Genomic DNA, 12,537 nt, shown 5'->3' with positions numbered 1-12,537 from the left:
GATTCAAGATCCTTCCTTCTACTTTCTCTACTTTTACATTGTTTTTAAAGTTTCAACGCTTGAATTTGAACTTCTTAGATTCGAATTTTTCAAAATACCGATAGTAAATCACCAATAAAGAGTTTAACTTTTGCCTCGACTTAGATTTATTCATCGTCATTGAATGACAATCTTAAAATGTTATTGAGCATAAAATGATAAACGATTAACTCTCCTCAGCCAGATTCTTCGAGCTTGGGACGTTTAATTGTCGAATATTGTAAACTTCTAGTATTGGATGTTCATTTTTCTAGTTTTGTTTTTGTGATACTCTTGCTAGGGAAGCATCTATGTTTGATATGCATGGTTGGATGAGTTTCGCCTAATTAATCCTAAGTTGATATCTGATTTAATATAAATCTCCTGAATAATATTCCAAAAAAAAAAATAAGTCTCATATTGTGGTTTTCTTCTATCGTCTTTTTCACAATTATATATTGTAATAAACTTCTATTTAATTAACTACATGCCTCTTCTTTTTATTATTTTCTTGCTTTTTTTTTTCCCGAGAGAAGCTGGAAATCGGGCTTCTTGACGTGATGTATTAAGCATTCCTCAACATATATTTAGATAAAATTAATTGAATCACGTGTTCGGATTTTGAAATTGTTAGCTCTAAAATAAGTTGGAATATGTGTTTTTTTAAAAAAAAAAGTTATTTCATAATATCCCGATAAGTTGTTCTTGTAATCTTTTTATAATATGATAATAATAATGATAATAATAATGGCATTATTTAATTTAATTCTTTGGGGTAGATACATGCATCATCAGAAGAAACCGCTGGTTACCGTCACTAAGGATAATCTGCTGCCGTTGCCTGATTGCAATGGTTTTATAAAACTGTCGGTAAGTTAACGACATTAATATACAGAAAACCGTCGTTAATTTAGTGACAGTATTCATAATAGGACATTCTTATAAAGCCAAAACCAATTATAACTAAATTATTTTCAAGTTGTTTAGCGACGGTTCGAATTAAAACCATCACTATTTAGCGATGATTTAATTAAAAATCGTCCCTATTTAGCAATGATTTAGTTAAAAACAGTCGCTCATTTTGAGACGGTTTTAAATAGAAACGGTAGTTAATTTTGCGATTATTTAATTAATTTTGCTGTTAAATAAATTAATTGTTTTCAAAAAAATAGTTTAAGATGATAATTAATATTTGAATTCCCAAAATTATTTTTTATATGTTTATTTTTTAATTATTAATATTTTTCTATAATATTGGGATTCACTTATATATATATATATAAAATAGTTTTAAATAATGAATTTGAATATAGACATTAATAAATAAACTAAAATTTTTACAATCAAATCACATTAATAATTACGAAATATACATGTCTTCATGCACCCATATAAGTATACGCTGATCCACATCGCCACCCTCTTGACGTGCAGTCATATATATTATTAGAGGTAGAAAAAAATACCGAATTTTCAGTATACCGAGATTACCGTAACGAAAAATACCGAATTTATCGAAATTTTTGGTACGGTATGGTACCGACACCGAAATTTTTGGTATGGTAACAGTATGGAATTTGAAATTTTCGGTATATGTCGAAATACCGAAATAATATATATAAATTAAAAAATATATAATATTTATAAATAATAAAGTTAAATTTTTAAAATATAAGGTATTTTTTTGGTATAAAACGATATATATCGATACCGTACCAAAATAAAGAATTTAACTTTTGTTTGGACTCAATATGTTGGAATAGTCCAAATCAAAGTTCAGTGAAGCAAATCGACTCACAGTTGAAAATTTAAACTGTTGAGAAATCTTATCTCTATAGCCTAACCTTACAGCTAGTTAGAGGACTGGATGGTGAGCCAAGACTTTTTGAAAAACTAACAGGGTTCAGAAATCACAGAACCTCAGACATTGTTGCAAAGATAGCAAATGAAGAAGTCGTACATGTTGCGGTTAAAGTTTATTGGTGTTCATTAATGTCTTGGATCTCCAGACACATGTTGCGGTTGTTGTTTATTGTCTTTATGGATTTGTTTTGTATATATCTTTCCTGGTCTCTTTGACTGTCTTGAGGGATTTGTTTAGTATTGATAATCATTGGTCTTGTAATTACAAGAGAATGAATTTTTTTATATGTATTTTCGGTATGACGGTATTTTACCGATACCGTACCGACTTTTCGGTATACCGACTTTCGATATATCGAAAAGTCGGTAAGATAACGGTATCATTTTTCTCATACCGATATTTTCGGTATGATATACGGTATCCGAAATTTCGGTACGATATGTCGTACCGACCACCTCTATATATTATATCTATATAAATTTAATTGAAATTTCATTACTCACACTGAAGTTGATCATTCACAAATTTTACATTAATTAAGTTGAAGAGAAACAACCATAGGAATAGGCCTTCACGATTGAAAACACATTGTCGGTTGAACAACAACCTCCTTATGAACAAACTACATGCACTCGTAACTCTGCTCTAGTCAATGTCGATGTCGTTGTGAAAGACATCGTCGCTTGAAGCTTAAACATCATCTGTCTCACTGAGACATTTTCGAAACATAACCATCGGATAATCGAAAATCATTTAGCCATCTATATAAAATTTGTCTTGCATACTTCTTAAGGGTATAGCTCTCTTAAGGATATTTTCTCGTAACCCCATCAAGATGTAACTCTGGTATGATATATTTCAACAAGATCCGCTCGAGATTTGGCATTATTCTTAATACTTCAGGAAATATTTATTACCATGTTAAACAAATTGTCAAGAACATTTTTCTCAAAATGCATGGCATTCAAGTTGTGTCTCATGAGGTTTGTAGTCCAGTAAGGATGCTCTCAAAAAATACTCCTTACTTTCCATCCACATTTGATCCATTTACAAATTTCTTTGTTTATCATCTCATATTCAACGGCCTAAAACTAAAACTATCCAACTCATTCAGTAATTAAAATCCTTGTTTAACATTAGGAGCGAAATGCAATACTCTTCTACCACATACAAACATGTACATATTGTGACGTAGTGGGTGATCTTTATATAGGAACTTCGTGTGATTATCAGACCGTTAAATTTCTCTTTGCGTGAATGAAGTTCTGTAATCAATGGCTGAAGAAACACTTTTAGTTTATATTTAAGGTTCCTCGGACCAGGTGCAATCCCGGTCAAGAACATGTATTCGTATTTTCATACACATTCAAGGTGACATGTTATTTGCCGTTAAAATCGCAGGCCACAATGGATATTTTTGACCCATCTAACCAAATTGTTGGAGTCCTAATCTCAAATTTCGAATATCTGATGCAAAATATGGGTGTATTAGGTCAAAATGACGTCATACTGGCGAATCAGATGGGTGTGTCATTGTTACACCGTCATAATGGTGGTCGTGATGCCACTACATATGTGCATATGTAGTAGATGAAGCATATAACTTTTGTAAACAAGGGATGGTGGGAAAACAATACATCTTCTTGTATAGAGCCTGCTTTTTAGTATTCTGATATCTACGCCTACTGGGCTTATATCAAGGATGTTCTCATATTTTACATTCAGTTAAAGCATCATCTACACTCCAATAGAACATGCAGTTATTGTTGCAAGCATCAATCTTCTCGACGGACAATCAGATATCTTTATTAAGTTTCTTCGTAGCGTAAAAATTATTAGAGACGTTATCATTAGGACATAACTCTAATATTAGTTGACATATGTCATTGAAATTTCTTTCAGAGATGTTATGTTCATGTTTCATCTTTAATAATATCACAAAAACAAACAACAAAGAGTGATCATTTGGATTTTCATCCTGACACTACAAGAAAAAAGGCCTACGATAACGGTTTTTCCCCGTTGTTGTAGGACTTTTAAAACTGTCGTTAAAGCCCATGTGGTTAAAGGGTACGCTCAAAGACAACGGTTTTTATCCATTTTTGAAGCTACAATTTGCGACGGTTTTTAACAAATCGTCGCACATAAATATTGCGACGGATTTTTGTTAAACCGTCGCTAGTTAGCGACGGTTTAGTTTTCACAACCGTCGCTAATTTTAGCGACAGTTTTCAATACCGTCGCTAACATTAGCGACACTTACGCAATGCATTCCGTCGCTAATTTTAGCGACAGTTCATTCATGATTTCCGTCGCTAATATTTTAAGTAAAATAAAAAAAAATTACTTTTAACAATTTAAAATTTCTAAAAATAACTTGTAATTTGAATAGATTAAGATCTTAACTAAAACTTAAAAATTTAACAAAAAATAAAACGAAAAAATTTACATAAATAAGCGGAGGTTTCAAAAACTTGGAACAATTTTTTAAAATTACCGAAACTAAAATTATGTAAGAACAATTTTAAGTGTTGTGAAGTTGTGTGTTTTAAAATGGATAGAGTGAGTGGATATTTATAGAAGAGTTGCGACGGGTTTTAATCAAACCGTCGCTAATAGCGACGGTTTAACAATGACCCGTCGGCGATTTATAATTTGCGACGGTGTTGTCTCAACCGTCGCTAATATTAGCGACAGTTATGCTAACACCGTCGCAAAAATTAGCGACGGTGTAATAACAAACGTCGCTAAGTAAAAATATGCGATGGATTTATTTAAAATTGTCGCTAAATATAGCGACAGATATTATACCGTCGCTATTTTTAGCGACAGTTGTAGGAAAAACCGTCGCTATTGTTAAATTAGCAACGGTTTACATAAAACCGTCGCTAACTATGGCGACGGTATTAGTAAAACCGTCGCTAAATACGTTTTACATCACCCTTGTCAATTGTCAAAAGAAACACGCTAATAGACAACGTTTCTATAAACCGTTGTCTTTGACCCTAAAAAACGCTCAAAAGACAACGATTTTACAAAACCGTTGTCATTGACCCTAAAAACCGCTGTCTTTGACACCTAAAAGACAACGGTTTTTATAAAACCGTTGTCTTTTGTTTAAAAAACACACCTACGACAACGGTCTTCACTAAAACCGTTGTCAAAAAGCATACGACAACGGTTTTAGTAAAAACCTGAAGTTGATTTTTCTTGTAGTGTGAATCTCCTTATTGGCTGATTTTATCATTCATACAAAGATTTTATGTAGTTATTAGGGCTTTTTGGGGAATAATCTCTATGAGTTGATTGTGGGTGGTTTCATAAATATTGTGATGGCCATTTAGTAAATTGTCTTGAAAATTAAAATTATATGGAAAATAATTATAAATATGAGGAACAACATGTGCAATCATTTGTAGTTCTCTGAGTACGTCCAAAATCTAGTAAGATTATTACAGATCATTAAAATTAATATTTGGATATTCAGGACGAACATATTCTTCCATGTGATTATACCAACAATAATAATATGTTACAAATTCATATCAGTCTAAGTTTATTTTCATTGTATCGTCATTTAAAAAAGTTTTGTTATGACAGTTTTTAAGGTTGCACGGGCGAACATACTCCTCTATGTGATGATAATTTTATTGGCGACTTTAATTTTGATCCTTATTTTGAATAATTATTAAAGAATAATATGATTTATTTGAATAATAATATAACGATAATAAATTGTATGCACAAAAATAATAAATATTTCTAAATTTTAAAAAAATACTTCAAAAATGCATTAATTGACTAACATTTAAATTGTATCTAATAATAATATATGATCGATAATAATTTATAAAAATGTACGAAATTATATGGAAATATAGAATATGTTAAGATTGGAATTTGGACCTAACTCAACTCCAAAAGCTAGCTCTAGGAGGGAGGATTGTCCAAGATCATATATGCAACTCCCAGGTTATTTATTCAACCGATGTGGACAACTAACACACTCATCTCACGTCCAAGAATGAACATCTGGAGCATGAAATTCACAAATGACCTAACTACGGGCAGAACGAGTGGCCTAACTATAGACAATCCAACACGTAACAGTGAAACCTGGTCTCTGATACCACTTAGAAATGGGAACATGTAATTGATGTTTGGCTTAAGCGTCCACAAAATTCAAAATCTAATCCTTTCATCATTCATTGAAACACTTCAAACACCGATTTGGGACCCCACAAGGAATGAAATGCAGAAGATATCATACTCGCACCTTCAGATTACGTCTTGAAAGAGTTGGAAATGGATAAACGATGATGCAGAACCAGCGCCAAGCGAATGAAGAACTGGAAAGAACCCCAAATCCATCGTTCCCAAGCGCAACTACGCGTTATTGGATATATGAAGTTGGACCTAACTCAACTCCAAAAACTAGCTCAAGAGGAGATGATTGTTTAAGTACATATATGCAACTCTCAGATATTTTATCTAACCGATTGTGATGATTATCAAGTACCGTCGCCAAATTTAGTGACGATTTACACTATTCCATTGTAATCAGACGGTTCACATAAAACATAACGAGGGAACAAGTAAATATCGCTAAACGGCGACGGTTATGAAGTAACATCAAATGAAAAAAAATCTGGAAAATGACTTTTGCCGACGAGAAGGTGCTGCTTACTCCAATATTATCTATTACGTTTTCATTATTTGATTTTGTACTTATCATCTGATTTAGTTTTTCTCGTTGGTTGTGGATAAATTCAACATAAGCCATTATGCTTCGTCCAAAATTAGTTAATTTATTTTGTGATTTTTGTTGCACGGAACATTCATCCATGGGCTGATTTTTCCGAATCTTTTAAATAATTTTCTTAGAAACTAACAAGTCCTATATGATCTATGTTCAACTTGTCAAATCCATCAACTTGAATTATGACAAGATTAGAGCTAAAATATTTTACAGAATTACGGGAAAAACAAATGATTTGGCAGCTAAATTACAAATTCAGGAAATCTAACCTAACTGAAAATGAAGATCGACATAATTATTATGTGTCAGAATTATTGTTTTCGTCTGGTTTATATATATATATATATATTTGATATGCTGCACACATATCGTGCACACTTATGTGAGCACCGATGAGGTGTCACTCACCCATTGGATGTGATGAAATATAGAAAAATTGTGTATCCAATGGGTGAGNAATCTCTTTTTTCCCTCTTGTTTCAAGCACATATCATTGACGTACTGAAAAAAGTCAGAAATATAATAGAATAAAAAGAAAATTAATTATATATTTGTTTATAGTTTTATCTAACAAAATATAATTAGTGATATTAAAATATGATTTAAGATTAGAGATCACAATAAAATATAATTTGTGATAATATAAAAATATGATAAGGTGGACCGACGACAGGTCGATGAATAGATGTACACACAAATTTGAATGAGCAGAGGGAAGAGTTGGATGCTACAAAATTTCCGATTCTAACCACACAAAACAGAAAGAAAGGACCATTCCCCAGACGCTCTAATACTAGTCGGGTCCAACTCTCAATCCCCCCCAAAATCACACACAAAATATCATGAATATTATAAATGGTCCTAAGATCTTAAATCATTTAGGGGTAAAAAAATACATATTAATATAGTAATAGATGAAAGAATGCCACCTTTATTTCTTAGCTTTGGTCTCTTTTTTGTCTTCTTTGCCGGGCACATACCTGGGCAAGGTCAGCAGCGTGTTTACACGGGAGACGCCTTCGAGAGCCAACCACTCTCTTCCCGTTCCTTTGTTCCCCGTTTGGTCACCTTCTGCTGCTGCTTCCGGACCTTCCCCATCTCCTGATTCAAGTGCCTCATTCCCAGTTCTGACTGTACCAGAACGGTTCAATCCGGTTGGACTGGTTTCGGGTGATGGGATATTTTCCTTGGATTTGGATGTCGAAAGTACAGTCTCATTTGAGTCAAGGAAAAGGCAAACAACAGCACAGTCATCGACCTTAGAAGTTGGATACTTGGAACGCCAACACCTCACTGCCGACTCCACGAGAGTTCGAGACGAGTGTGAACGTGTGGGGCAGGAAGCGACAATGTCCACCACATCTTGGTTCGAAAGAACATCCCATATCTACAATATAAGTACAAATTAGGTCAACTTTTACCTTTTTTAAAAGTAAAATAAAATATCATTAAATAAATGTAGAATACAACCTTGTGTTACAATAATAAAATCAGTTATAACCAGTTCAATCATTAGAATCCAAGGCATATAGCACAAAAGCAGCTCTTTAGAAATAATCTTATAATCGATTAAAGGTCAATCGATGGTAAAACAACTCCAAGTGGAGCACTGGTAGACAGAAAAAATGGGACACCTAAAGAAACTAGACAGGAAAACACCACCACCCATGTCACAACCAAAAAAAATGATGGTGAACAGGACAGGACACGAAGAAAACAAATAAAGAGATTATAAGATGACCCTAGAAGTAGATACAAAATAGAATACTGCAATTTGGGGGAATAAAACACTAGTCCTTACCCCATCAGTTGCTAATACTATAAACTCATCTTTATCGGTGATGCGCCTGTAAAAAATTTCGGGCACCGAAATAAGACCAAAGTCCTTGAGACAGAAATCACCAAATGCGCGTGCCATAGCAAGGCCAGGAGAGTCATTGTTTGGCAGCCACACTCTAGATACCTCAGGTTCATCCTGAAGGGAGAAAACACGTCCTTTACATTTGCGTATCCTCTCTTCTTCAGCTGTAACAGAGGTGTAGATAGAATCAATAATGAGGGCCTGATGTCAAGCTTATCTTAAATGCTTTGATTAATTCAGAGTTTAGTATTAAAGGTGACAGATCATGAAATAAGACAAAAAAATTATATATATCTCGCGATTTAGATTGCCCAAATTCCATGATAATTGACTTTTCCAGTAACTCATACACATCTCGCTATTAAGGCAACAAAAAGAGTTTCCACTTAGCCAGGATGACTATCACTCCAATCATGTTATAGAGGAATTCGATATTGATCAAAATATAAGTGTTAAAAACTTGGTATTTGTATTGACATCTCCACTAAAATCCAATGACTATAAAGATAAGGATGCTAGTTTGACCTGGGAAGATATATGGGAGAACTGTGGATTAACAAAAAAAAATTTTCCCAAGTCTACTCTACTGAAATTCCAAAGTGCACAATTTTTGTAGGAGAATTGGCTGAAAATTTGGAGTCAGATGGGAAAAGAATCACCAACAAAAAACCAGTAACGATTAATGGTTTTGCACCATAAATTAAAGATCTTGCATTCTTCTGGTTTCATAAACTCATGACAGTCACAACCAATATATAACCAATATCATGGGAAAGAGAAAGAGCCTTACCTGGAAGATTAGGTTTGAGATCAACAGTCAATTGGACTGCAACAAGTGCGTTATTTTCATCTCTCGTACCCAATACAGCCCTAGAGTCCCCAACATTTCCAATAACAAGATCCCGGCCCTACAGAAAAATATATTAATTGCATAATACATCGAAAACATTATCGAGAATCACTTCTAATCATCAAGTTGTACCTGTTTCACCAGAGTCACAGCCGTTGTTCCACTGCAGAAGCAATCAATGCTCGCATACATTCTCAATTCCCTATCCATAACCTTAAAAGCCTTCAGGAAAGAATCTTTCAATGTCTGAAAGACCTCTGAAGTCTTTCCAGTTTCGTCAACATCAATGGAAGCTCTAGCTTCCTCATCAGCAGAAACAAAGGAATTTTCTTCAGAGCATAAACAACCAGCAGTATTTAAACTGACCTCTCTAAGAACTTCATCGCTTTTTATATTAACTTCCCAGTGCGCACTTAGCTTAAGAGGAAGATCATCTCGAACTTGCTTTGCGACCAAATGACCGTAAGGACCATGCCCATCAAAAACCCCACAGAAAACCGTGTCTGTCCTCGAGCCAAAATTCTGGATATCAAATCTCATAAAAAATCAGAGAAAGGAAAACTTATGATGATAAAAAATTATCTGTACAAAAAGATTCAACATTAGCTATAGTGAACATTATTATCAGATTCCAAATTGGATGTGATGGTATAAAACCATCAAACTTGTCACAAACTATGAGATCTACAATTTCCCTTCTCTGGAGTCAATAATCACAAGCTTATAAAAAAATAAGCATATATCCTTCTTCTGCTACCTCGCAAAAGTTTGACTACTAATTTAACAAGCCCTTAAGGTTGGCATCTTGACACTTGGGTCTCTCCTTCAGGTCCCAAACACGTAACACGAATAGGTATTTGTAAGATCGAGAACTTGAATTTTAGTAAAGCGCTAAAGCTCTGTGTATTGGTATCAGAGCCAAGATTATATACTCAATTTCAATTGAGTCGCAATTGGTGCAATTATGAAGAATAAGATTGTTGGACGGCAACAATTGTTTTTACTTGTTGAGCAATTGAAACATAGTGTTTGGGCTTTTGTATGGCATAAAATATTTGACTTGCACCACCAAAACAAGCGATAACTTTTAATTAAGCAACAACAATTTGACCATTTGTTAAAATATAAAACTACAGAGCTATACACCTCTTTTGAGCTCGTATTACTGGAAAAACTGCATTAATTAAATGTCAAAACCATGGGTCACAACATTTTCTAAACTGTTCGTGCACAACAATAATCAACATTTACATAATACCACACATATTCCCCAATTTTTGACTTGCAAGTCGGGGGAAAGGGGGGTTTAAAAGTGTAAATCCTATTGCTTGGGAAATCTCCTACAAGTTTGAGCATCTGAGAAAGTGGTTTCAATAGCTCATTGTTAACTGTGGCGTGTTCAAACAGAAATGAACATCCAAATTTATTGATTCAGTGGATATATATTTCCCCAAGGCTTAGTAATGAATAGAAGAAAAACACATATAAAGAAACGGCAACCGTGAATCTATTATGTACAAGAACCTTGAAACTCACTAAGTTGTGGAAAATTACTTAGCATTGGAAGATTTAAGGACCCACAGTCATAAACGAGAGCGTGTATGATCATTTCTAACAATAAATGTATTAAAAAAAATAAAAAGCATAAGCAGTTTTCAGCTGAGTACAACATTGTCAAAAGGTGACAAATGACAAATGAACACTTGAAAAAACAAATTGGTAAACGATTCAGTGCTGTGATTTTATTTTAACAGAAAATATATGGTTGAACAGCACATAAAAAAAGGTTATGGCTGACCTCTCGAGTTAAGACAAAATTACCAGAGATCCCATAATACATCAAATCACAGTAGACTTTAGCCTTCTCATTTATCCTTAATCACAAGCATCAAGTTAAGGAAAGAATGAGCTAACCTCCCAAACAATCATGGCATCTTGATTGGTTCCTTTCTTGCCCTGCTGGGTAAACAGTGAAGCAATCTCACTCGAACCATTCAAGAACAGCCGCCCAGGCGTCCGATGAAGTCGTTCTTCTGCCCTAAAATCAAAGGATGAATTTCGAGACCCGAGTCTCCTTTTCGACCCCTTCCTCTTTCTAACTCCAATAGGAGAACCAGGAAGAGGGCTGCCCCTGCTTTCACCAGACAAGCAGGACCCCATCCTTAGGGCCCTGATTACATTCAGGATGCACTCCAGACCAGCCAGGCAGTCACACTCCCTATTCTCCGTAACTGGATCCGTCTCAAAAATCCAAGTCCAAAATCCTCCAAAAGGTTCTTAAGTTTCCCTAAATCCTATATCCAACCCAGAAAATACACATAAATTGATGACGATAATATCCAGTTTATCCAAGAAAAATACACTCATCCATAGGGAAAAATTCAGCCTTGTATTCAATACAGGGGTAGAAGAATAAGCTTCCAATCCAACCTATAAAAAAAACACAAACTTCCAATTATCCCTTGTCTATCAATAAACTTTATAAAAAGAAAGACGCGTAAAAGAACAACAATCACAGAAAATAAACTAAATATCCCCTTATCTTTCTGCATGTAAAAAGGTAAAAGGATTGAGCACAAAGAACCGACTACAACCAAAACAAGAAAAAAGAAAGAGAAACGCAGATCTGGAATAAAAATTGAGAACCTTCAAAGTTTCTGTATTGATGAAACGCACTTCAATCTCTTAAAGGGGCCCCAAATCCAAAGAAAGTCTGAATTGGAGATCAACAAATAAGAACCCACTTAACATAGACCTTCCAAAACCAGACTCTTCAATAAATTGCAGAAATGGACCAACAATTCGATCTTGGAAGCAGATAGAGGAAACCCAAGAAGCTCGACAGTTGATCAATATCAATAGATGATTCGCACCCCCGAAATCAGTACGTCAGCCCCAGCTCTTCTATATTCTTTATTCATTTATATTTTTCATCCCACCCCAAGAATTGGTCTAGATTAAGAGAGAGAGAGAGGGAAATAGAAGACAAGTGGTGCCTCGCAAGTTTAAAAAACGGAACGAGGAATTGAATTAAATGGTAAGAAATGAAGGACGCCAAAAGAAGGAGAAAGAATCAAAAACAAAGAACGGAGTCAGAGATTTGGGATCGCAAGAAAGCCGCCGATAGGCCTTTCTTGTTAAATGACAAAAAAAATGGAAAAAAAAGAGAGAAGACTTGGTCAGTA

At 34.3% G+C, this 12,537-nt stretch overlaps 1 protein-coding gene across 2 annotated transcripts; it reads right to left on the bottom strand.

Moving 5' to 3' along the window:
* Nucleotides 1–7,291: 7,291 nt before the first annotated feature.
* Nucleotides 7,292–12,537, bottom strand: LOC140982615 (probable protein phosphatase 2C 33). 2 transcript variants are annotated; one of them, XM_073449199.1, is made up of 6 exons: nucleotides 11,999–12,537; nucleotides 11,267–11,782; nucleotides 9,485–9,874; nucleotides 9,293–9,410; nucleotides 8,443–8,666; nucleotides 7,292–8,028 (listed from the first exon to the last, which is right to left on the bottom strand). In XM_073449199.1, exons 2-6 carry the CDS (start codon nucleotides 11,510–11,512, stop codon nucleotides 7,573–7,575), a joined length of 1,434 nt encoding a protein of 477 aa, XP_073305300.1. In that variant the 5' UTR covers nucleotides 11,513–11,782; nucleotides 11,999–12,537; the 3' UTR covers nucleotides 7,292–7,572. The 2 variants fall into 2 exon arrangements, with proteins under 2 accessions (XP_073305300.1, XP_073305301.1); XM_073449200.1 differs by having other exon boundaries at nucleotides 11,267–11,646.

This window comes from Primulina huaijiensis, chromosome 8 (assembly GCF_012295235.1).
Source record: "Primulina huaijiensis isolate GDHJ02 chromosome 8, ASM1229523v2, whole genome shotgun sequence".
Taxonomy (NCBI): Eukaryota; Viridiplantae; Streptophyta; class Magnoliopsida; order Lamiales; family Gesneriaceae; genus Primulina; species Primulina huaijiensis.
Note: the sequence above shows the minus strand (reverse complement) of the source record. Positions and strands in the feature narration are given on the sequence as shown.

Coding starts and splice junctions, on each gene's coding strand:
- LOC140982615 (XM_073449199.1), bottom strand. CDS start 11,512: ATGGGGTCCTGCTTGTCTGGTGAAAGCAGGGGCAGCCCTCTTCCTGGT. Junction 9,875..11,266: donor ATGCCATGATTGTTTGGGAG/GTTAGCTCATTC, acceptor TTTGATATCCAG/AATTTTGGCTCGAGGACAGA. Junction 9,411..9,484: donor CTGTGACTCTGGTGAAACAG/GTACAACTTGAT, acceptor ATTTTTCTGTAG/GGCCGGGATCTTGTTATTGG.